This window comes from Rhinopithecus roxellana, chromosome 7 (assembly GCF_007565055.1).
Source record: "Rhinopithecus roxellana isolate Shanxi Qingling chromosome 7, ASM756505v1, whole genome shotgun sequence".
In the NCBI taxonomy this organism is placed as follows: Eukaryota; Metazoa; Chordata; class Mammalia; order Primates; family Cercopithecidae; genus Rhinopithecus; species Rhinopithecus roxellana.
The window spans coordinates 74,437,387-74,462,504 of NC_044555.1; the positions used below are offsets into that span (position 1 = coordinate 74,437,387).

The 25,118-nt window shown below is 39.4% G+C and overlaps 1 protein-coding gene across 1 annotated transcript; it reads right to left on the reverse strand.

Moving 5' to 3' along the window:
• Positions 1 to 359: 359 nt before the first annotated feature.
• FAM9B (family with sequence similarity 9 member B) lies at positions 360 to 10,619 on the reverse strand. Its single transcript, XM_010382021.2, has 9 exons — positions 10,359 to 10,619; positions 9,486 to 9,602; positions 8,858 to 8,978; positions 8,647 to 8,678; positions 6,449 to 6,548; positions 5,493 to 5,604; positions 4,007 to 4,105; positions 1,623 to 1,723; positions 360 to 1,509 (listed from the first exon to the last, which is right to left on the reverse strand). Exons 2-8 carry the CDS (start codon positions 9,511 to 9,513, stop codon positions 1,655 to 1,657), a joined length of 561 nt encoding a protein of 186 aa, XP_010380323.1. The 5' UTR covers positions 9,514 to 9,602; positions 10,359 to 10,619; the 3' UTR covers positions 360 to 1,509; positions 1,623 to 1,654.
• Positions 10,620 to 25,118: the final 14,499 nt, after the last annotated feature.

The following is a 25,118-nucleotide window of genomic DNA, read 5'->3' on the forward strand; positions in this document are numbered from 1 at the left end:
TCTCCTCCCAATGGAGTATTGTGTTTTGAAGGATTCATGAATGGAATTTCAGAAACTTGGCAAAAGAATACATTTACTTCACTTACTCCATATATATTCTGAATTTCACATTTACTAAATAAAGTGTTTCCAAATGAACATTTATTTTCTTACATGTTGTTACATGTAAAATTTTTACATGTAAAAACATGTAAAATTTACATGTAAAAAGGAATCTTACATGTAAAAACATGTACATCTTTTTAACATGTTGTTACATGCAAAACGTTTTTACATGCATGTAAAAATCTTTTTTACATGTTGTTATATGTTGTTGCATGTGAAAACTGCACATTAAAAAAAGGAAAGGTAGGCGAATTCATCATTCAGGTTTTTAGATGCACATATAATTAAAATTCCACATAATCCATGAATATTAAACTGAATAAACAAAGCACTCTACATAATTCACCTTGCCACAGATGTGAAATAATTGTAAGCATACATAAATGTTAATAAAATACTTTCATTCAGTGCTAAGGGGAGGTATCATTGAATGGTGGACCAAAACAAACTAAATGGCATTTTGATATCTGTGGAAATGACAAACCCACAAACCAGTGGCTCAGCACTGACATTAATGTATCTTCCTCAGTTGCCTTAATCATTTACAGTAGTATAATTTTTCTTCAAGAACACAGACAGTAAGGTGCTCTTAATAATTTTGATATGGCCATAGAGTATATCTACCTTTTGAAGTCCTACTTTCATTGGAATTGCCTCTTTATCCTAATGAGTAAATACAAAAGAATGCACAGTTAAGACAGCTTTTGTCTTCTTCTTCTTGTTTTCTGAGACAGAGTCTTGCTCTGTCGCCCAGGTTGAAGTACAGTGGCACAATCTTGGCTCACTGCAACCTCCGACTCCCGGGTTCAAGCGATCCTCCTCCCTCAGCCTCCTGAGTAGCTGGAACTACAGGTGCATGCCACCACGCCCAGGTAATTTTTGTATTTTTAGTAGAGATGGGGCTTCACCATGTTGTTCAAGTTGGTCTCAAACTCCTGACCTCAAGTGATCCACCTGCCTCGGCCTCCCAAAGTGCTGGGATCACAGGCATGAGCCACTGCACCTGGCAGGCTTTGTCTTCTTTTATTAGAGAAAAATGTACTTTTCTATGCCCGTGCTTTCTACACTTTTGGAACTGATACAGATCCACAGAGGCAAAGTGAAATCTAAATTAACTTTAATGTTAAAATTTAATTGACCGTGTACATAACTGTGCAATTGCTGCTTTCTCACAGAAGTGTCTAGGGTTCATTCAACAGATCATAGAAACAAGGTCTGGCATGTAACAGACAAATGACAGAGGAGCTATACCGACTTACACAAGAATTATCAAAACACTGTCATGTAGTTTACTGTAGCTCAAGTTGTGCTTGTATCATATAACATAGGTTGAAGTTCCTTCTTCAGTCATCAGAATAACAGAGGTTGAAGAGACAACTGAGTAAGTGCCAACTCTTCCAAAAGCTGTTTCAAAAAAAAAAAAAAATTTAAGTAACTGTGATACACATTTCTGCAAATAAAATATTCCAGTGCTTACATCAATCCTGAGTTTTTAATATTAAATATGCACTACTTACAGTCTCCGACACAATTTTATTTAAAAACATGTCTAGTTGTCAAGTTCACTGTCTTCATCAGAAAAAACTCTGTCACAAAGGTCTTCAAAGTTCTCAAGAGTCTAAAAGAAAAAGTCTAGTTCACTGACAAACCACCACTTTACATCTCGCATTTTAAACAGAGTTAATTAAATGTCAAAAGGAAACAGCTTTTAATATTCAAAGGATGCTGGCTATTCATTTCAAATAGAACAAACTATAATCAATACATGGAGCTCCAAACACCCACTTAAATTTTTTAATGCAGACTTCAGTGACATGTTTTTTTAGCAGGTCCAACAGTCATGTACTTTGCTTAAATAAAATGGGTTGAAGAACATTTTAAGGTCAAGATGGAGCAAAGACAGAAAAAGACAGGCAGACTTATATCATGAAATATTATATTTTTTCAGCAGGTAGTGACCCATGTATTATCAGCAAGAGTCTACATAACATGGTTTCCATTGAAGGGATAAAATGGTCGGTGATATGACCTCATCAAGTTAGAGAAAATGTAACTATGTTTGAAATATATACTCTTTACTCAACAAATAGTTCAACAGTTCCTACTCCCTAAAATGTTGTATATTAACGTTGAGGAAGACATAAAAAATGAATACACAATCTTCCATATTCCTGTGACATGAGCAAATGGTGCAAATTAAAAAAAAGGAATACAAAACTCGTGTAACTGCTATGGAAGAGCAACTCACTCAGATGTGTAGCCAAAAATGGAGACTGATGTTGACTTAGTTGGCAAAAGGTTCAAATTGGTCAACAAAAAATGTTTAAAGCATTGTGAGGGAAGAGCATGAGAAAAGCATGAGCGTAACAGTGAATTCCTTCAGGGAAAGCTGTCAACCTGGATAGGCAGGAGCAAAGCCAGAGGGCGGCAAAACAAGCCGAAGAGGGGTGACGTAAAGTGGGGAGTCTCTGAATATCTAAGAACTGAGATGGGGCACCACTGACAGGTTGGGAAGAGCAAAGGGTTAGGAAGCATTTTAGGAAGGGGAGGGTTGTAGGAAGGTAATATTGCCGATCAATGAAGGATGGCTCAGAAGAGAAGAGAGAACTCAGAAAAGAGTTTAATAGTACAAGCAAGGAAGAATGAGGTCTTGAACTAGGGCAGCTGCAGTGGGAATTTTAAAAAAAGAAATGTAAGGGCCATTACAGAGGTAAAACTTGCCTCATGATAACTGTATGGGAAGGATAAGGGACTCAGAAGAGTCCAAGACGATAGCAAAGTTCCTACCTTAAGTGGTAACATGTAGCATTAACATTACAGGAAAACTTCTAGTCTCATGTTCATACCAATTAATAAATGGTGTCTGGGGAGCATTATAGCAACATGTTCTCTACTTGTAACTTCTATTTAAATAACTGTTTGTGTATAGATCATCCTCAACTTTCTTGAAAATTTTATTTTCAAACTCTTTTCTCAGTTTATTTAACACATCTCGGTTAGTGTAGAGGAGTGACATATGAACATGTCTTTTCACAAGGTTATTAAAAAGAATACCTTATTTCCCAGAAAAGAATTCCACTGTTACCTAAATAATATACATCTACATGAAGAAGAAGTGATTGTCCGATGACAACTTGCTAATGTGCTATACGACAGCAGATAATTCACAATTCACAACGTGTTAATAATCTGCTGGCTTTCCCATTCTGTTATACATCTGAACCATCTCTTATGATTACAAATTGTCATGTAAAACAATTACTAATAATTTTGTGAGTGAATATGCCATAAAACGCCCCTGTATTACAGCAGGAAATAAAAGAGACACTCAGTAGTTACACTTGCTTACTTCCTATTTAACTAAAACTCTTGAAACATCACAAGTAAAAAAGACACCCAGAAAGGATTTATGGACTTCCTGCCTTCCACCATAGATCTGTCATTGATGTTCTGAAAACTGAAAATAGTATCTTCATTAAAACCCATTTATGCCTCGTGTTCCATCATTGGAACGCTAAGCTTGTGGGAATCATGTATATCCTACTGCTCAAGGTCATCGCCAGGGTCTGATTTTTCATACACAAAAACAATTTGCAACCTCCGGCATAAATAAGTTAATGTGTTAATAAAGTGTCAATTTTATACATAAGATGTATATTTCTAGGTAAAATTTCCACTTTACCTTTTCCTGTTCTAAATAACTCCCACAAACTATTCATGAATCCTAAAAATACATTTACCAATAATATTATATCTGGAACAATACATTCAAAGTGAAAATGGTAATTAATTTAAAATGTATAACCAAAATGTCTTTCCATACATTCAAAAACAAGCAGACTTTCTTCTATTATGCACGTGTTGTATTTTATAATGTATTATGTTACCAAATAGAACAAACCTTTAAGAATTGGTCACGTAGCAGCTTCATCTCTTTCAGCCTCTCTCTCCTAACACTTCTATATTGCTGCCACCTCTTCTGTTGTTCTTGAAATATTTTCTAGAATCCCACAACAAAATAATGATAAAAATTGGGTAAATTTTAATACTTACAAAACACAATTCTCCATTAGCTTTAAAGGAATACTCTTTAAATCAATGCTTCTGAACATTTTCTTTTAGACAACATTTAGGACCAATTTTAAACAATTGTGTTCACCAATCACATGCTAAAAATGATGTATTAACCTTTTTCATCAGTCATTAAGTAAATAATTTTCTTACTTTTACATATTCAACACGTATGTCCTAATTTCTTGATTTCCAATGAAGAGTATTTGGTGAACCTTCCTATAATTTGTTGACCACAGATAGGTAAGATCTATACAGAAATTAACTAAGAAACATTCTTTCTAGGATTTTAAGCATGTATTAAATCTTGGTCATTTCAGTATGCACATAGATGAACCACCCAATAATGATGGCCTTTCTGCACCTTGACCTAATCTCCAACAACAGTGTTCTCCTCTCCTCTACGTGGCACTCACTCACACAGTCATCCCTCAGATTTTGTCATTCCCAATGACTGCAACACCTACGTAATATTAATAATAGGAATGATAAAGAGCAACCATGGGTCAGATCACATCCTGAAAAACTTAAATAAACCCGTTACATAGAAACCTTTTGATCCTCCAAACAACTCTGACGTAGGTACTCTTACCATGTCTCCTTTCGTAGATAAGATAAATAATTTGCCCATGGTTTCTGAGCTAGCAATGGTAAGCTGAGATAAGTAATTTGCCCATGGTTTCCAAGCTAGCACAGAGATAAATAATTTTTCCATGGTTTCCGAGCTAGCAATGGTCAAGCTGGAGTTGGATCCCAAGCAGTGTGGCTGCATAGTCCCAGCCCTTGAACCACTGTAGTCAGCGGTTTCTCCATCTTCCCAAAATACAGCCACTACCTCCCTGCCATTGTAGGTCACTCACTTCAGTACTACAGCTCAGGAGTCTGTCGGGACCTGACACCCACTGAATGGAGCACTGTTTACTGCCCATTGCCCACCCCATGTGCTCAGGTAACTCAGTCCCAGCTGAAATTCCACAGCCAGTCATCATATCCCCATCCCTGCATCTATTCCCTGCCCAACTCTCCCTCTGTCAATCTGCTCGGCTACACCCCAACCCAGGAAATTCCAACCCTACAGCTGCTCTTACACAAATACTCCAACTGGGCTCACTTCAACTTCTTCATCGTTATGATGCTGACTTCAGTTGGACCCCTAATGCTGCATGGCAATTATATTCCCCTGGTACATGAGTCCACTAACGGGCCCCCTCTCTGGGCTCATGCTCTCTTCCTTCTTTGCTGAATTTCTGCATGAACTATTTCTCCCTGAGACATTGATACAACAGGTTAAACATAAAGCTAAGCCTGATACCAACAATTAGTTCTTCTTCTTCTCCCTCTTCTTCTTCTTCCTCTTTCTGCTCATCTGTGATGTATTCTTCAAGGACATTCAGCAACTTCAGAGAATGCATATAATCACGTTTCTGCCTGTAACACATAATAAGTAACATGGTCATATGTCATAGAGAGATGAAAAATTAATCCTATTCAAACCCAAACTGACTTGACATAATTTATCCTATAAAGTAGCAAGGGAGTAATAGCAGCTGAAATCTTCTTTTAGGAAAAAGGTGAAATGAGTTGCTCTCATTCTGAAAGGATTCCTTCCTTCCTGACTACTAGAGCAGCTATCTTACATTCTTTACCTGCTGAAGACAAAGAAGGGTTTACTGCACTATAAATTTCCCAGAAACATTCATTTTCTCTAAGAGCAGTTTACTTTTCATTTCCTCTTACTGAATAACATATGGGTTCTCATAAGTAGGTTCAAGAATATCATAGCCGTTCATCCCGTAAGATTTCCCAAAACAAATACTTCACTTAACTATTTCTCCACTTTGGCACACCAATGATTTTGTAAAAGAAATAGTGAAAACAATTTAACTAAAATAGATAACTTATTTACAACATAAGGTTATCCCTTTCTACATAATTGAGTATCGTTAAGTCTACAGACTAAACATTGAGAACATTTATCTTATATGCAGCTACCATATTTCTAGAAATGGATAAACATTAATTTTACAGGAAGACTATTTTTATCTGGAAGGCAAAAAGAGGTTATCTTCATTGACTTCTAGGTAATATCTCTTAATTCTGTTAAACTGAGGTTATAAAACTAAAGAAACTTATCTGCTTAGAGAACCATCAAGTAAAATATGTTGTTCACTAGAGACGCCAATATGTACAGGGTAGTTTTTGAAATTATTTGCACCAACAAATACAAAGAAATGATATAAATATCATTATGCAAAAAAGCCAACAGTCATACCTTTTAAGTTGTTTTTTTCTCAAAGCACTTTTACTTTTGTTCTTTGTTTTGCTGCAAGCTTTATCCATTTTCATCCTTTTTCCTTTTGCAGTAAGATCCTCTTTAATGTCTTTAGACAGTAAATGAAAATGGATTAAAAGTTAATGTTGAAAAGTAGTTTATTTGCATATACTGACATCAATATGCGACATTATGGTTCAGCAATACAAGAAGGATATTTAAAATATAAAATTCAAAAATCATTTCAAAAAGCAAGATTTACTCACTTATTTTCTGTAAAACCTTTCAGGTATTAATATTCGTATTTCTATTCCAATTGGTATAACTGAAAATCACTTAATTGACAGATGATGAAAAAAAGCAGGCCGGGCGCGGTGGCTCAAGCCTGTAATCCCAGCACTTTGGGAGGCCGAGACGGGCGGATCACGAGGTGAGGAGATCGAGACCTCCTGGCTAACACGGTGAAACCCCGTCTCTACTAAAAATACAAAAAACTATCCAGGCGCGGTGGCGGGCGCCTGTAGTCCCAGCTACTCGGAGGCTGAGGCGGGAGAATGGCGGGAACCGGGAGGCGGAGCTTGCAGTGAGCCGAGATCGCGCCACTGCACTCCAGCCTGGGCGACACAGCGAGACTTCGTCTCAAAAAAAAAAAAAAAAAAAGAAAAGAAAAAGAAAAAAAGCAAATAATTAAAAGTTTCTACTTTTTAAATGTGCAGAAAGGGTTATAAGCACAGACTTTAATTTCTACATTTACAAAATGTCCTACAATTCAAAGGAGATGTTTCCATGAAATACTGCACAACTCATTATGTAAAGCACACAAAAAAGTATCATATAATAAAACCATCAAAAGGGTAGAAATAACTAAATACACAATAAGAAAAGCATTTTTAAGCAATCTAGTGATTGATGCTATTAACTGTATTTTAATAAAAGAAGCCATGGCCATAAGTATGAAAATTTAGGTTTAGGTAAAGAAATACACTCAAAAACACTTTTAAAATATTTTCTTGCAGCTTTTTATATGACATTTGTACCCATAGTGCTGTGTTTCAGAAAACTGTAATACTGCAAGGAATGCTTTCCTAAACATGATTTCACATCAGAGATCTACCATCAATTGCTAAAAATAGTTTTCAGCAATCATAAAAGATTTGTACCATAATGCAAATATTTTTTACATACAGTCTCCATCTACAACGCCCAATGTATTAGGCAGCTCACAAAACCGGCACTTTGTCACCAAGCAGAGCAAAGCTTTCCAAATATACTGCTTATATGAATCATCGCTATTGAAGAGCTGAAAACTGAATCGAGCTTTTCAAAAATAAGAGCATTGTCTCCATCATCTTTACAGAAATTTTCTCAAACTTTTTTGAAAATATGGTCCCTATAACAGTGCAACTAATATTTCATACAGCAATATAAAGTTTATGAGTTTTTGGATCCAATTACATGTTTCTCACTAGGTAGAAAAGTTGTCCTTACTTTTGTACTACACAGTTTATTACTGGAATAATAATAGAAAATGATTTTAGAGAATTCAATTTTCTCTTCTACTTCAAAGAAAACAAAATCAGAAAGCTGTGACAATAGAATAGCTAAATTAAGAACATGAAAAACTCATATTAAAAACTCTAGAGTACATTCGGACAGGAAGAGGAGACCAACAGACAACTGGGCCTACTTGAGAGTGGAGGGTAGGAGGAGGGTGAGGATCAAAAACCACCGATCAGGTACTATGCTTATAACCTGGGTGACAAAATAATCTGTATACCAAAACCCTGTGACATGCAATTTATCTATATAATAAACCTGCACATGTACCCCCAAACTTAAAGTGAAAGCTTAAAAAAAGCCTGATATATGACTTAATCTGTGTACACTAAAAGGAACGAATACAGCTGTTTCTCCTCCAGTGTCCTCTAATATTCTCCAAACAATTAAATTTCCACGTGTATGAAAGAAAAGCCATCCATCTCACTTCACCATTATTAGAAGCATTCTCACATTCCACATCAACAATCAAAGAGGTAAGAAAAATTTATCAAACAGATTACATTAAATACGTATGTTAAATGCTACATATGATAAGCCATTTAAGACAGTCTTGTCGTCCACTAATTCATATAACTTACTGCAACAGTTGCATGATTGAAAACAATTTTCATAAACGACAGATAACTCCTAAAACATACCTGCAGTATCTTCTGGCTTCTTGGTATTAGTCCTGTAAAAAAAGTTACATCAAAATTTTAGCATAATACTACACAAAATGCCATGTTTGTTGGGAAAAGAAATGTCTTATGTGAAATGTTCTGCACAGAATAGAACAGTGATGACATGGTCCAAAGCTGACTTTTCCTAAAAGACCCTATCTGACAGGCAAAAGTGACTTAAACACTTTACCCCATGTATTCATCTTTTTCAGCAAAAGGTTCTCTTTCCCCATGCTCATCAGTTACATCTTCCTCCCTTGTTTCTGTAAAAGGGTTTCTTTCCTCACATTCATCACTGACTGGATCCTTTCCTGCATTAAAATTTAAAAGACAAACCTTTTTTAGAGGAAGACGCTGTTGTGGACTTTTTTTGTGGAGAAATGTACTAGTTGTAGACTTTTTTTTTTTTTTTTTTTTTTTTTTTGGCTATCTGCCAATTAAGGCTTTAAAGCAGAGCTATACATGGAATCACCGGCTTCTGACGATTTTATCAAGGCACTTTTGGAAGCCCTTCAGGTTCAAGTCCCAGTAAACAACGTACTACAGGTCAGACCCCTTGGATGTCATGACTGCATCGATGGAGAAGAGCTGCTCTGAGAGCATCCGTAACCCTGCTATGAGGGGGAGCCTTTCACGGGAAGCCTAAGGCCCTTGAGCCTGCTTTGAAAACCTGGGGCATCTTAGCACGTGCACGATGGACTCCAAAGCCAAGAAGGGGCCCGGGTCCTTGGGCTGCCCCTGTGCCCCCAGCGCAGAAAGCAGACAGACCGTCGTCTTGGGCGTGCACCTTCTTCCGGGTCACCTTGGGCTGTATTTACCTGCATGCTTCTTCCCCCGGGCCGCCATAAGTTGAGCCTCCAACTGGGCCTTGGCAGCCCTCCTGCCCACAGGATCCGTGGCTGGCTGTCCTGGGAAGCTAGAGGCGATCCCTGAACCTGATGAGGGCAAAGGCACACTAAGGAAGCAAAGGAAACCTGGCATCGGAAAGGAAAGCCATTGGGATCACAGGTTCAAGAAGGGTGGGGCTGGCACGCCCTGGGTCTCCTGTGGGAGCAGGAGGGGACTGAAAAGATGCCAGTGTCCCCTCCTGTCCTGGCCCGTCCAGCCCGTCCAGCCCGTCCCCGGGGCTGGCTGCAGAGCTCACAGCTGCCCCTCAAACCTGAACTCCACGGCGTCTACGGGATCCTCGCCGCACCTTTGGGACAGAACTCAGCCCTACCTCTGGGTGCCCCAGCGACCTCGTGTGGCTGAGAGGGCTGCCGGGTGACACAGGATCTCCCCAGCCACCTCCAGAGGAATGTCAGGGGCTGCACTGTCACTCACCCGCCTGGATGCACAGGGGACCCCTGATGACCCCAAATGTCCTGTCCTGACGGGAGGCCGGGCAGGAGGGCCCCACTCAGACTGTCCCCAACAACACCCCCGCCCCACCCCCACTTCCCCCCACCTTCCGCATCTCCCCCAGCACATGCACAAGCCCTCCTGGGCCCTAGGGATCACCCAGGCGGCTCCAGCTCCCTCCCTGCCCTGGCCCACCCCAGCCCACCCTCAGGGCCTCGCCCTGACCCAGGCCCCAGGCGACCACGCCAGGGGCATTTCCTCACAGGTCAGCGGGCGGCCCAGCGCTTCACACCCTGGTTCCCAGAGGGCCTCATGCCTGCGTTTCCGCCTCCCCACCGCGAGCGCTTCACCTGAGGGACCCCTGATGTGGCGCCCTCAAAGAACCTGTAGACAACAGCACCACTAGGATCTCTTAGAAAACGGGTCCTCTCAGGAGGCTGAGGCAGGATAATTGCTTGACCCCGGGAGGCGGAGGTTGCAGTGAGCCCAGATCGCGCCACTGCACTGCAGCCTGGGCGGCAAGAGCCAGACTCTGTCTCAAAACACAAAAAACAAAAAAAGAAAAGAAAACAGGTACTCGGTTCTCGTGAGAGCTGCCGACAGGACTTCCTGCGCTCCTCGCTGATTGGTCGGCTCAGTGCACATGCGTGTGACAGGCCATGTGGGGCCACGCCACCTGCTGGCACGCCCTCCCCCTTCCTCTAAGTGACAGCCCGTGGTTGCTGTGGACTGAGGTGGGGTTGGCCCTTTGGGGCCTCTGTCCCCACATTCTTTCAGCTTCTGCTCCTGGGGAGGGACACAAGGACTTGGTATGGAGGCCAAGTGGACAGGGCCTAGAACCTCGCCCTGGGGCTCTTTCCAGCCACCCCTGCCCCTTTGGCTAGAATGGCCATCATCCTATGGGTTGGGCCCAGGCTCCCTCCCATGCCCTGTGTGCTTCCAACATGCCCAGCTGCATCCTTTTCAATCAATGGATTGTGCTTTTATCGTTTTTGTTTGTTTGTTTTTGAGACTGTGTCTCGCTCTATCGCCTAGGCTGGAGTGCAGCAGCGTGATCTCAGCTCACTGCAACCTCCGCTTCTCGGGTTCAAGTGAGTCTCCTGCCTCAGCCTCTCGAGAAGCTGGGATTACAGGAGCCCAACACCAAGCCCTGCTAATTTGTTTTTTTTGGTTTTTTTTTTTTTTTTTTTTTTAGTAGAGACAGGGTTTCACCATGTTGTCCAGGCGCGTCTCGAACTCCTGACCTCAATTAATCTGCACACCTTGGCCTCCCAAAGTGATAGGATTACAGGCATGAGCCACCATGTCCTGCCCATAACCATTTTTGTTTCCTCACTACTTTTCTTTCTCATCCTCATGCCCTAGACTTGCCCACAAACCCTCATACTCCAGACTTATCCAGACATATGCCACAACCTTCACCCACAAATTAATGCCTTAATACTTATCGTTAACTCAGCTTTTTCCCACCTCCAGTCCCCTATAACAGGGGGAGAGTTGTTTTGGAGTTGGGAGTAAATAAATATTGCCTAAAGTTTGTAAATCAAGATATAGAGTTTCATTATATTATTGAAATTATATCCCAGCACTTTGGGAGGCCGAGACGGGCAGATCACAAGGTCAGGAGATCGAGACCATCCTGACTAACACGGTGAAACCCCAGCGACAGAGCGAGACTCCACCTCAAAAAAAAAAAAAGAAAAGAAAAGAAATTATAAAGGCAGTCATCAGGAAAACTAATCCACAGCCTTAATTGTCTATATAACCAAAAAGAGCACACACAAAGTACACAAATCCTGTAGTAAAAGTTGGAAAATAAAGAAAATACTCCAGAGACCATAACATAACATAAAGGAACAAAATTAAGGCCAAGTGAATATGTTGAGCAAGAAATATGAATGAGATACACTCACAATCTAAAGAAAATGACTTCCAATTTGGATCAAAATAAAAATCTAAGTATGTGCTGCATGTAAGAATGGAGCTAAAACAAAATTGTACAAAAAATACATGTCAGACAAATATGAAGTAAAGGAAAATATGGATCTGGGAATTGATAGCTTGCAAATGTAAAATAATGCAAAAAATAAATGAATAAACTAAAGGCAGAGTACACAGAACAAGAGAAGGGCACGATCTACTCTGACGATCTGACATGAATCATTTTGTGCTTAACACAGCATCAACATGCCTAAACCCAAAACCGCAGAAAATAAAAGTAAAACAATCAATGAAAATGAAGAGTGATATGGGAGTTTAAACTCTGTCTGTCCAGGAGAGACCAAATACAAATGTATTGTCTTGGATACAGGCATAATATCTTAAATTGCTCTCTTGGAAGTAGAGTGAGCATTTTCTTTTACTTTCAACCAACGAACCCTCATCACATCCTATAGTAATTCCTTGGCTATTACTATCTTCTATTCTACCTACAGTTTCCCAAAAGATTAAAAAATTAGAAAGACTTACATTAGCAAATAGGAGAAAAGTTTTCTTGTTGTTGTGTGTGTACACGCCTGCATGTAAATGTGTTTGTGTGTGTGAGATGTTTGTTGTTTGTTTTTTGGAAATGGAGTTTTGCTCTTGTTGCCCAGGCTGGAGTGCAGTGGCGCCATCTTGGCTCACTGCAACCTCCCTTTCCCGAGTTCAAACGATTCTCCTGCCTCAGCCTCCAGAGTAGCTGGGATTACACGTGCCCGCCACCAAGCCCAGCTAATTTTGTATTTTTAGTAGAGACGGGGTTTCACCATGTTGGCCAGTTTGGTCTGGAACTCCTGACCTCAAGTCCGCCTCGGCCTGCCAAAGTGCTGGGATTACAGGCATGAGCCACTGCGCCTGGCCTGGTTTTTTGTTTGTTTGTTTGTTTAATATGAAAGCCAGCACTAAATGATCTTCAAAGTATCTTCATAACTTAAAATAAATGTTCACATGATATATTTTTCACATTCAGCGTGAGTAAAGCGTGGAAGGTAATGTTCCATTCTGGTGCATTACAGCATAATGGTATTGTATTTGAGAAGAGAGAAAGGGAGCTGTGGTCTGGAAACTGTTGCCCAGAGCACTGCAAAAAGCCACCTTAGAGCTGTTTCAGGCTGTTTTCAGTTCCAGATCATTTTGAATTCCTGCCCTAGAAGCTATGCACACTCAGAGAATGAGTTCAGTCTTGGCCCATGATATTCTACTGAATACCTCAGCTACTTTTCTACAGATTAAATAACATAAACTCCTCTTACTTTTCTTCACAGTTCTTAAAATGAAACTTTAACAATGTCTCCTTGAAGTCTTTAAGAGTGCTTCAAAATTTTATCTTTCTTTTGTATTGTCTTTTCTTGTTGTTAGTTTGTTTGGTTTTGGTATAAAGGGAGCCTAAACCTGGTTGCAGTTAGTAGGAATCTGAGAAGGCTAAGTTCAAAATCTCAGAAAGATTTTCTTTATATTTTCTATGTTTTACATTCCTTTAACAAATTCTGATATGAATACTTTCCCAGTAAGAATATTTGTATCAATGCTTTAACATTTCGTTTATCTTTATGTGCAAACTAGCATTTGTTTTATTAAAACAATCTAAATGTATTAAGGAATTAGATTATAGGGAAATTAAATTAAAACATAATTTAAAAGAAATTATTATACCCAGATACAGAAAAACAGAGGCATAAAGATGTTGTGACTGGGTCCATGAGGAAAGGGGTCAGGGAAAATGATGTACCAGACTAATGAGTGGCTTGGACACTGTATTAGTCCATTCTCAAATTGCTATGAAGAACCCAAGACTGGGTAATTTATGAAGAAAAGAGGTTTAACTGACTCACGGTTCCACAAGTTGTATAGCAAGCATGACTGGGGAGGCCCCAGGAAACTTACAATTAACGTGGAAGGTGAAGGGGAAGCAGGCAACATCTTCACATGGCGGAGCAGGAGTAAGAGAGTGAAGGGTAAGGTGCTACACACTTTTAAACAACCAGACCTCACTCACTATCACGAAAACAGCAAGGGGGAAGTCTGACCCCGTGATCCAATCACCTCCCACCAGGCCCCTCCTCCAACAGGAGGATTACAATTTGACATGAGGCTTAGGTGGGGAAACAGAGCCAAACCATATCAGGCACAAAGTCGAGCTCTTCACAAAGCACAAATGTTCCAAATCCGAACAAAGGTAGGTTAGCATTTTCCAAGTGCCAACCTCCAAAGACCTCCAGATTAGGACTTCAAAAACGTTTCAAGTTTGTCACATGGCAAACTTTTATTTGACTGCTCTCCAGGAAAACCAAACTTTACCCCACATGCCTCTGATATTATTAACGTTCCTTCCTAGGCAGACAAATCCTATCAGAATTTTAAACCTACCCTAAATGTTTCCTCTTTAATGCAGCCGTTCACCCAGTGCTTTTAAATAAGTGAGACACTCTTTCTCTTTGCAACCCATTTAGAGCTTTTATCTGTCATGGGAAATTTGCCTTATATTGCAGTTATCTGAGAAGTCATATTCCCCATTAAACTACATCTGAAGGTCAAGAACAGTTTCGCAGGTATCTGTATAATATGTACACTCAATGTACACTGACAATATTGAATCCAACAAAATTGAAATTAATGGAGCTTTTTGTCTTTAAAACAGAAAAATAATAACGAAAAAGCCACAACTCACAGAGTACTTGAACTTGCATCGTTCTGCTAAGTGGTATTTTTATGAGTCCTAAATGCTCTGCACTATGCTAATGAAAGACAAGGTTGCAAATAATTGCCTGGGCTTCCCAGAGAGGCGTTGGTACAGGATTCTGGCCTGCTAGTTTTAAAAAAACTTTTTTCTCGGCATAGAAAAACAGATTCCTGATTTGTATAGTAGAGGCCAGCTCCTTTCTAAATTATGTGCAGACAACACTGGTCTGTATATTTTAAGTGAATTAGTGTCTTTATTTTTAGTAGAGACGGGGTCTCTACTAAATACACCTGATGACTGAAGTTCTCCATAATTTCTTGTTAACACGATGGAGCTTCTGATATGCTTTCTCCCGGCACAATCACAGGTTACTACAGAGAATGGAACTCAGAAGTCAACAAAAACTCTATCAAGTATGACTACAAAGTAATAGAACTTAGATGGCGTAATGTAAATGAACGCTTCTTTGTCCTCCAAGTTATATGAGATGCTATACCTATAATACATCCATGCTATCATTAATCAAAATGCTTATTAAAGCACTTTCAGCAGCTAGGGAACATTCCTCTAAACATTCCTAAAGGTGGCAAATCTCCAAAATATTAGGGGCATGTGGGTTTTCTGAATACCCAAAGTTGTTAAAAATCAATTCTGGGGCCAGGATCCTAACTTTGGTATGTGCGTACGAATGCTTACACATTTGCAAGGGTGAATGCTTGTGTGTGGGCATGTGCACATGTGCGTGCATTCATGTGCATGGACATGAATGTGCATGGGTGAAAACATGCAGATGTATGCATAAGCATGTCTTTTATCTCTATATCAGCACAGGAAGAAGCATGGAACAATAAACACTAGAATGATACATCTCACCATCCCTGGGTGTGAGAATTTCAGATACATTTTATAATACATTATTGTTTATATTTTCTAATTTTTCCATATGCATTTCTTGCTTATGTAAGAAGCAAATAAAGAGAAAAGAAGGAAAAAGAGAGACAAAGAAAAAGTATTTCTAAACCCTTCAGAAGTTAATCAATTCTGATGAATACAGTAGTCTATTAGTTTCCCACTGCTGCTGTAACAAATTACAACAAAGTAAGTGTCATAAACAATAAAGATGGATTATCTTACTGTTCTGGCTGTTGGCAATCCCAAATGCATCTCACTGAGCGAAATCCAAGGTGTCAGTAGGGCCGGATCCTTCTGAAGTCTCCAGAGGAGAATCAGTTCCTTGCCTTTTCCAGCTTTTAGAGGCTTCCTACACTCCTTGGCTTATGGCTCCAATTTCCATCGTTAAAGGCAGCAACATCATGCCGATTCGTTCTCATGCTGCCAGCTCACTGGTTCCCTCTTCTGATTCCCATTGTTTCCTTTAAGGACCCTTGTGATTACATTGGATCCACCCAGGTAATCCAGGATAATTTCCCCCATTTAAGATTAGCTAATTGGCAACTTTGGTTCCATGTGCAAGACTGATTCTCCTTTGCCATATAAACTAATATAGTCACAGATTCTGGGAATTAGGATCTAGACATCTTTGAGAGATCATTATTCTGCCTACTACAGTGTGGTCCCATCACAGTTTGGCTAAACTATATCATTTTTCAACACCTACCTTATTGATCAGCATATGGTAGTATTATGCTGAAGAAAGAACATCAGTTCAACAGGTTTAATGACTCCCCAGACAGCCATTGCCTGGTTGAGACTCTTGAAAACAATAACTATGGCCAAAAGAGAGGTGATGGGCACATTTTGGGCTAAGTCACAGTTACTATGGAGAAGCTGCTGTATCAGAAATAGGAGGCTGAGGCTGGACCACACTCAGACACTAATCAGCCAAATGCTATCAACCAAGACGTCACCATCCGTATACTCAGCAATAAATGAGGGGGTTGGGTCATACACTAACTCAATCCCCTCTACTCCATGATTATTTGGCAGTCATGCAAGAAAAGCTACACCCATCAGTGTCATCTAAAAACATCATTTCCATTCCCACTTCCAATCTATAATACAGGCTTTTCATTCAGGCAAGGACATCTCAGACTTCATCCCACACACATTAAGCTCACACACAATTGCTTGACTTAGGAAGCTCCCATCAGCAGTAATACCCTCCTCTTTCATCTCTACTGTATTCCATATTTTCTAGACCATTTGATTTGCAAACATTTTTTATTGTATTTGTGATTTCTTCACACAGCAGAAGTTTTCAATTTTGGTGAAGTTCAATTTATTACTTTTTTCTTTTTAGATCATACTTTTGGTGTCATATCAAAGACATCTTTACCTAATCTCATGTCATGAAGATTTTCCATTGTAATTTTACATGTTACATTTAGATCTGTGATCCATTTTGAGTTAAGTTTTGTATATGGTGTGAGGTTTAGGTGAAATAACTTTTTTGGCAAATAAGTGCTCAATTGTTTCAGCATCATTTGTTGAAAAGACAGTCCTTTCCCCATTGCTTATTTGCATCTTTGTCTACAACCCAACTGATGACATTTGTATGACGACATTTGTGTACTCAGTTTCTTCTATCTGTCTGTGTGTCCATCTTTTGTCCAATACAACACTGTCTCAACATTTGAAGTATGTTGTTTGGAGTTCATAGTTATCCATTGGAAAGTTGGTTACTTTTCCATTTCCTAAAATGCATTGCTCACATTTTACAGGAAACTGAGAAATAATATAAATTTGTAAATATAGACTTTCAACAACATTAAAAACATGGTCTAACAAAAGTGAAATTTAAAAGGACACTAATATCTACTTCAATGTATAATTCTCTGACATGTCTATATTAAAAACATGTTGTAAATATCTGATTCTTGCATATATACACAGAGTCATCATGAATACAGCAGTTACCAATTCAGGCTGACTTCAGCTACTTTTTATGGGCAACTCAGTGACCATGAATGGCATATTGTGGACTTAATCTTTCAAAATGGAGAAATACTCTTGGTAAACTCATGAACAAAACGGTGTGCAATCTACCCTCAAATTATATAAGAGTTACGATCTTGGAAAAATCCAATGTATATTAAAATTGTGGGGAAAATATTTTTGCTTTACATGAAATTATTTATTTGTAGCTTCTGATAATTATGAACAGTTTTTCACTTACTTTGATGTCAAATGCCACCTGAATTGTCACGCTGCATTGTTCAATGTATTTGTTGGACACTACCTCACTCTGCATAAGATGCAGTGCAATCCTCTAATAATCAAGACAATTTAAAAATTACCCTATAAACACCCAAAAGTTCCCTAGCAGGGAACCACCAAGCTTCATTACAACTCATTGCCTTATAATGTATTAAATATTTGGGTTTTACGACAAAAACTCTTTTTGTCTCGAATGACCTCTTCAACAACCTGAGTCATGTATAAAGGTTAAATACTAGTAGCAATGTGGTTTTTATTTCCAAAGCATTAAACACACTGGGCTCTGATAAACATGCTTCGTGTGTCACAATCAATTAGAAAGCCATCCAGTGTGAATGAGTTTCTGACATTGAGAAATACTGCTGGCATCTGTTAAACAGGCCACAGAGATTGGGCTCCTCATACATACCACTGCCTTTGAGCTATGTTCTCCTTCTAATACCAAAGGTAAGGCCAAGTGCTTGCAAAGACAGCCATCCAATAGGAGCTACCTATGCTTTGGGACTAAACATATATTCTATTCTCTTAATGTAGCAGAATTTTTGTGACTTTGGAACAATCTTATGTAGCTCAAAGATCCAAGAATGGTCCACAACATTTCACAGTTTGCAAAATGAACTCTCTGTATGGACAGCACATTGGCACATAAAACATAAAAATGGACAGATCTCATGAAAACCTTCCTCTTTGGCATCATATCAAATTTTAGTTTAGTTTGACTCATGCTTAGGCAAAGCATCCCTGAGATAAACAGTCTACTTGCTACTGCAACAGGAAAGTAGTGCTTGAAAGGGGAGGATACCAAATTATATGTAGTGCAGCTATATAATAAAGAGTTGTAAATTCCAAACAATTTGGACATTTCTAGGGTTATATCAGAGAACGGTAACTGTGCAATTGAACAAGAAGGAAGGTGCATTTTTTGTCATTTCATGACAGTTTATTGACTGTAGCAATTCATGATATTAGAAATAACTGCACATTTAGAAGGGAGCTCTTAAGTGAAAGTATTTAAAATTTAAAAAAAAAACAAAACAATTTCCTGACCACAATTACTCAAGTGTAAAAATTGAACTTATTTCTACATGTGTTTCTTCTTTCCAAAAGATATATTCTTTTAATTTTTTCTTAAAAATGGGGGGGGGGGGGTTATATGTGTAGAACGTGCAGGTTTCTTACATAGGTGTGCCATGGTGGTTTGCTGCACCTATTGACCCATTCTCTAAGTTCCCTCCCCTTACTCCCCTATCCCCAAACAGGCCCTGGTGTGTGTTGTTCCCCTCTCTGTGTCCATGTATTCTCATTGTTTAACTCCCACTTATGAGTGAGAACATGACATGTTTGGTTTTCTGGTCCTGTGTTAGTTTACTGAGAATGATGGCTTCCAGCTTCATCCATATCCCTGCAAAGGACATGATATCATTCCTTTTTATGGCTGCATAGTATTCCATGGTGTACATGTACCATGTACCATGTTTTCTTTATCCAGTCTATCATCGATGAGCATTTGAGTTGGTTCCATGTCTTTGCTATGTCAAACTACCATTGACATTCTTCACAGAATTAGAAAAAACTACTTTAAATTTAATATAGAATCAAAGAAGACCCCATATAGCCAAGAAAATCCTAAGCATAAAGAACAAAGCTGGAGCATCACATTATGTGATTTAAAACTATATTACAAGGCTAAAGTAACCAAAACAGCATGGTACTGGTACCAAAACAGACATATAGACCAATGGAGCAGAACAGAGACCTCAGAAATAACACCACACATCTATAACCATCTGATCTTTGACAAGCCTGCCAAAAACAAGCAATGGGGAAAGGACCTCCTATTCAGCAAATGGTGCTGGGAAGGTGCATTTAAAAAAAAATATCTCGTGAAGCATAAAATTCAACAAAAACACTTTGTTTTTTTCTGTTTTTTTTTTTTTTTTTACTATTATACTTTAAGTTCTAGGGTACATGTGCACTACATGCAGGTTTGTTACATATGTATACATGTGCCATGTTGGTGTGCTGCACCCATTAATTCATCATTTACATTAGGCATATCTCCTAATTCTATCCCTCCCCCATCCCCCCACCCCACGACAGGCCCCTGTGTGTGATGTTCCCCATCCTGTGTCCAAGTGTTCTCATTGTTCAATTCCCACCTATGAGTGAGAACATGCGGTGTTTGGTTTTCTGTCTTAGTTTGCTCAGAATGATGGTTTCCAGCTTCATCCATGTCTCTACAAAGGACATGAACTCATCATTTTTTATGGCTGCATAGTATTCCATGGTGTATATGTGCCACATTTTCTTAATCCAGTCTGTCATTGATGGACATTTGGGTTGGTTCCAAGTCTTTGTTATTGTGAATAGTGCTGCAATAAACATACATGTGCATGTGTCTTTATAGCAGCATGATTTATAATCCTTTGGGTATATACCCAGTAATGGGATGGCTGAGTCCAATGGTATTTCTAGTTCTAGATCCTTGAGGAATCGCCACACTGTTTTCCACAATGGTTGAAGTAGTTTACAGTCCCACCAACAGTGTAAAAGTGTTCCTATTTCTCCACATCCTCTCCAGCACCTGTTGTTTCCTGACTTTTTAATGATTGCCATTCTAACTGGTGTGAGATGGTATCTCATTGTGGTTTTGATTTGTATTTCTCTGGTGGCCAGAAAAACACTTTGTTAAGTTGAGGAGATGGAGGCAAAATTAGGGACAGCATATAACAAACAGACGTTGTCATAACATATATTTCAACAGTATTAGACCAGCATTAGCAATATATGTCTAGTTAATGTACTTATGCTAACTACTTTATATAACAGAGAACAAGAAAAATTTATCATGTAAGAGTTTTGAAAATTGTGTCACATTTTATATGGTCCAGGAGCAGCTTGGTAATAGAATTATAAGATGTCTCTCTGTTATAAGTGTAAAATATATTTTTATGCAAATAGTTTCCGGTTTTTTTCAGTTTGGCATATTACAGATACTTATGTACCAGTATTTGATGTCCTTAGAATAGATATTTTCAACTATAAAGTACAGAATAATTCTCTCACCATAACTTAACAGGAAAAGTAAATTGGAAGTTTAATTGGTAGTCAATTTACATAATCTAAATCAAATATCCTTATTTCTTATCTCAGTAACAAAAATATGGGTTTAGTTTGGCATTGTTGAAAAAGCAAGTGTTTTTGTTTGTTGGAAAAATTATCCAGTTATCCTCATTCATCATTTGACTGTATCTTTGAAGACTGCCTGAACATTCTACATTCTTCTCAGCTAAGACAAAAAAATTGAACACTATTAACCAGGTTGCTTGAATTAACATTTGTAGAAGACATATATACAAAGTACAACTATATAATACACATTTTTTCCAAGGGTGTTTGGGAAATTCACCAGGATAGATCACATGCTTGACCAGAAAGCAAGTCACAAGCTATGAGATTTCTACAGATTATGTTTTCAGAACAGAAAGGAATTAAAATAGAAATCAATTACAAAATAAGATTAATATCATACCTCCAATTATTTTCAAATTAGGCAACATACTTCCAAAATAACAAAAGCCCGAGGAGGAAATAACAGCTGAAGTTAGACAATATTCTGAGGTGAATAATGAATATAAAACATTGGATATTGTGGGGTACAGCTAAAACTGTGCTTAGAGGAACAAACCCGCAGTGTCACTGAATGGATGTGCCCTGTCGATGTTTTCCACTTTTGTCCCAGGTCATCCTCATTCTTTGTCTTTTATGGAAGTCCTATTGTCTCCTGAATCCAATTACATGAAAGCACATATTTTTTTCTCCCTTAAGCATAATTTTATGCCCTTCACTACAGACTTGCAATGTACAGTTTGAGGCTAAAGAATTGTCTAGCTATGTTTTGCTATTGTTTGTGTATTTCTAGATATTTAGTATCATTTTATTTTTCTTCAATCTACCAAAAACTGGCTTTTGTTTTGCTTTCTTTCTTCTTCCGCTTGACAGATTGCTTAAGGAACAAAATCTGACATATCATCTGATTAAAATGCCAAACACTCCTGTATCCTATCTTCTTCAGATATGCTTCAAAAACATCCCTTATACCTTATATTAGCGAAAGTCATTCATTCTGCATCATTGTGTATAACTCACTCCCTAGCACAGAAAATAAGGCTCTTAGGAAAAACAAAAGGAAGGTAATTGTTGACTTTCTACTCCATTGGGGCTTCAAATAATAGGTGGAATTTATGCAATCCTTCTTTTGATGAATTATACACAGGACAATAAGACCCACACCATGCTTCACGTTTTTGGTAATGATTGTCCCCCGGTGTTTGAGGTGGATAGATATATTAGTCTGTTTTCTTACTGCTATAAAGAACTACCTGAGGCCAGACTTGGTAACTCATGCCTGTAATCACAGCACTTTGGGAGGCCAAGGGTGGCGGATCACCTGAGGTCAGGAGTTTGAGACCAGCCTGGCCAACATGGCAAAACCCTGCCTCTACAAAAAATACAAAAATTAACCAGGCATGGTGGCAGGCGCGGTAGCTCATGCTTGTAATCCCAGCTACTCAGGAGGCTGAGGCAGGAGGATCACTTGAACCTGGGAGGAGGAGGTTGCAGTGAGCTGAGATAGTGCCACTGTACTCCAGCCTGGGCCACAAAGAGAGACTCCCTAAAGGAAAGAGTTTTAATTGACTCACAGTTCTGCATGGCTGGGGAGGGAGGCCTCAGGAACCTTACAATCATGGCAGAAGGCAAAGGGGAAGCAGGCACCTTCTTACATGGTGGCAGGAGACAGAGAGAGTTAAGGGGAAATTGCCACTTTTAAACCATTAGATTTCATGGGAACTCACTATCATGAGAACAGCATGGGGGAAACCATCTCCATGATCTAATCACCTCCCACCAGGTCCCTCCCTTGATATGTGGGAATTACAATTTAAGATGAGACTTGAGTGGGGACACAGAGCCAAACTATATCACTGGAGATAATCAACTTTCACCTATCCAGCATAAAATAAAACTCTCTAGTTCCTATCTCAGGGGACTCTAATCTGACCTAGGTAGGTGTTATGCAGGTAGATCAAGCACCTACGGATGGAGTAACAATCAGTCCTGGACTGCTAATGCTTGATGAAACCTTGGAGATCCACTAGTTCAGAGAGCTTCACTTCATGCTCTGAAAGCCCCAGGAGTTCTAGGGAGTTTCTTGAGGGCCCCTGCAGGAGACTGGTGCACGGCAGAACAAACACCACCAATCCCCTCTGCCCAATCATCTGGCTTCACATAATGCTAAGGAGTCAGACCGTATCTGAAAACAAGGCACATTCTCCATCTTGCTAGACATCAAGGTGCAGAGATACCATTGATTTGCTCTTTCAGTTAATTAGAGGCCTACCCAAGCCAAACATACACATTTCCCAACATGGCAGGTTGTCTTTTGTATCCATATAGAGTTTAAGAAATACTTTGAGATTTCTTTCTCCACAAACTGCCTCCCCAGCACCACTCACATCCCACCAAGCAGTTGAAATTTTGGGGGTGGCATTAGAAGTATATATAGTCATTTTTTTTTTTTTTTTTTTGAGATGAAGTTTCTCTCTTGTCGCCCAGGCTGGAGTGCAGTGGCGTGATCTCAGCTCACTGCAACCTCTGCCTCCCAGGTTCAAGCGATTCTCCTGCCTCAGCCTCCCAAGTAGCTGGGATTACAGGCACTTGCCACCACACCCAGCTAATTTTTGTATTTTTAGTAGAGACGGGGTTTCACCATGTTGGCCAGGCTAATCTTGAACTCTTGACCTCAGGTGATCCACCTGCCTCAGCCTCACAAAGTGCTGGGATTACAGGCATGAGCTACCGCACCTGGCAAATACAGCCTTAAGAAAGCATCTATTACAATGTAAATACATTACCCGCAATGGATCATGAATCCAGTGGTTTTCAAACTCAGCTCATGATGCCCGTGAGAAATGGCCATGGAAGTGGTGAGAGGGAAGCCCACTCTCCCTCATCTTTTAGTAATCCAGAGGAACTCTGCTTCAAGATGTTGCACAAAACAGGCAAGGCACTGAGATCTCGGGAAGTGGAGAATTCCGTGTGCCCCTTCCATTACATTGCTCTCACATAACACCACAATGATAAAGAGAACTGAGGGCCCCACGATCTAGATCACTCCCTGCTCCCCTACACTTCGAAGTATGGGATGTGTCTGTGGCTGAGTGTGGACAGCAGTGAGTGTATGGTGACATGCATATGCAGGTGGATGTGTTTAAAATTCCAGTTGTATAAGCCTATGTATATCATGTATCACTGTTTTCCTTGATATCCAGGTGAGTAAATGTGCACCTCATTTTTGTGGGGACCTCGGGTTCCTATGAAATATCTCTTCAGATTCCAGAGTTGGGGTTGAGAATCTCTGGACCATTGTCCATCACCTCTTGCCCTGAGTCACTGCTCCTTGCTTGTTTTCACAGTAGGTGGGGTACTTCTGCTACATGTTATCTATCTGTTACCTGCTTGGCTCAATTTCACCTCCTGCAGGCACATGGGCCCTGTCCTTATTCCTATAGCACCACTAATGCAACCCTATTACATCTAACAGAACTTGCTAAAGATTCAGGAATTTTTAAAAAGGGAAGGGTAGCAAAGAATAAAAAGACTATAATACTTCAAACTGAGTATCAGGTACCACCATACTGAAAGCCCATCAGCCATTCTCACCCAGAAAATTCCTTATTAGAATCTTTTCGTATTTCCGGGACCTGCCCTTACTCTATAAAGAATCTTTCATTCATCAAAACAATATTTATTGGAAGCTTGTTTGCCAGACATGGTTCTAGGTGCTAGAGGTTCAGCGGTAACTACACAAAACAAACTCCACCATCATTAAATTACGCTTTCTAGTCCTTCTTTTTTTGAGCCTTTGAAGTTCTGAAGCCCCCTGGGCCAAAAAGAAACCATGGAAAATTCGTGTAGCTCTAGTACACCAAGACTTTTTATCTCCCATTGTTTTAACCTCCTTCTTTCAATCCAGGCAAGGAGCTTTACTTTTCATTAACAAGAGCAATTTTCTTAGGTGTTTTCGTAAATAAAAGAGAAGTTTCCACCTTGATGTGGATTCTACCTCCTCTAAAATGTTGAAATGGTTCTAGTGAAAATTTTAAATCAATGTTCCTTTCTCTACGTTTGTTTGCCTTTTCAAAATCTTTCTCAATTCAAATCATTCCTCAGTTATAATGTTAATAGTCACTATGAAAAGTGCTTCTTTATG

Excerpts from the sequence above, each read along its gene's own strand:
- FAM9B (XM_010382021.2), bottom strand. The coding sequence starts at position 9,513 with ATGGCGGCCCGGGGGAAGAAGCATGCAG. Across the intron at positions 8,679-8,857 it reads GAAAAAGATGAATACATGGG|GACTAATACCAAGAAGCCAG; the intron begins GTAAAGTGTTTA and ends CTTTTTTTACAG. Across the intron at positions 5,605-6,448 it reads AGAAAAAAACAACTTAAAAG|GCAGAAACGTGATTATATGC; the intron begins GTATGACTGTTG and ends TATGTGTTACAG.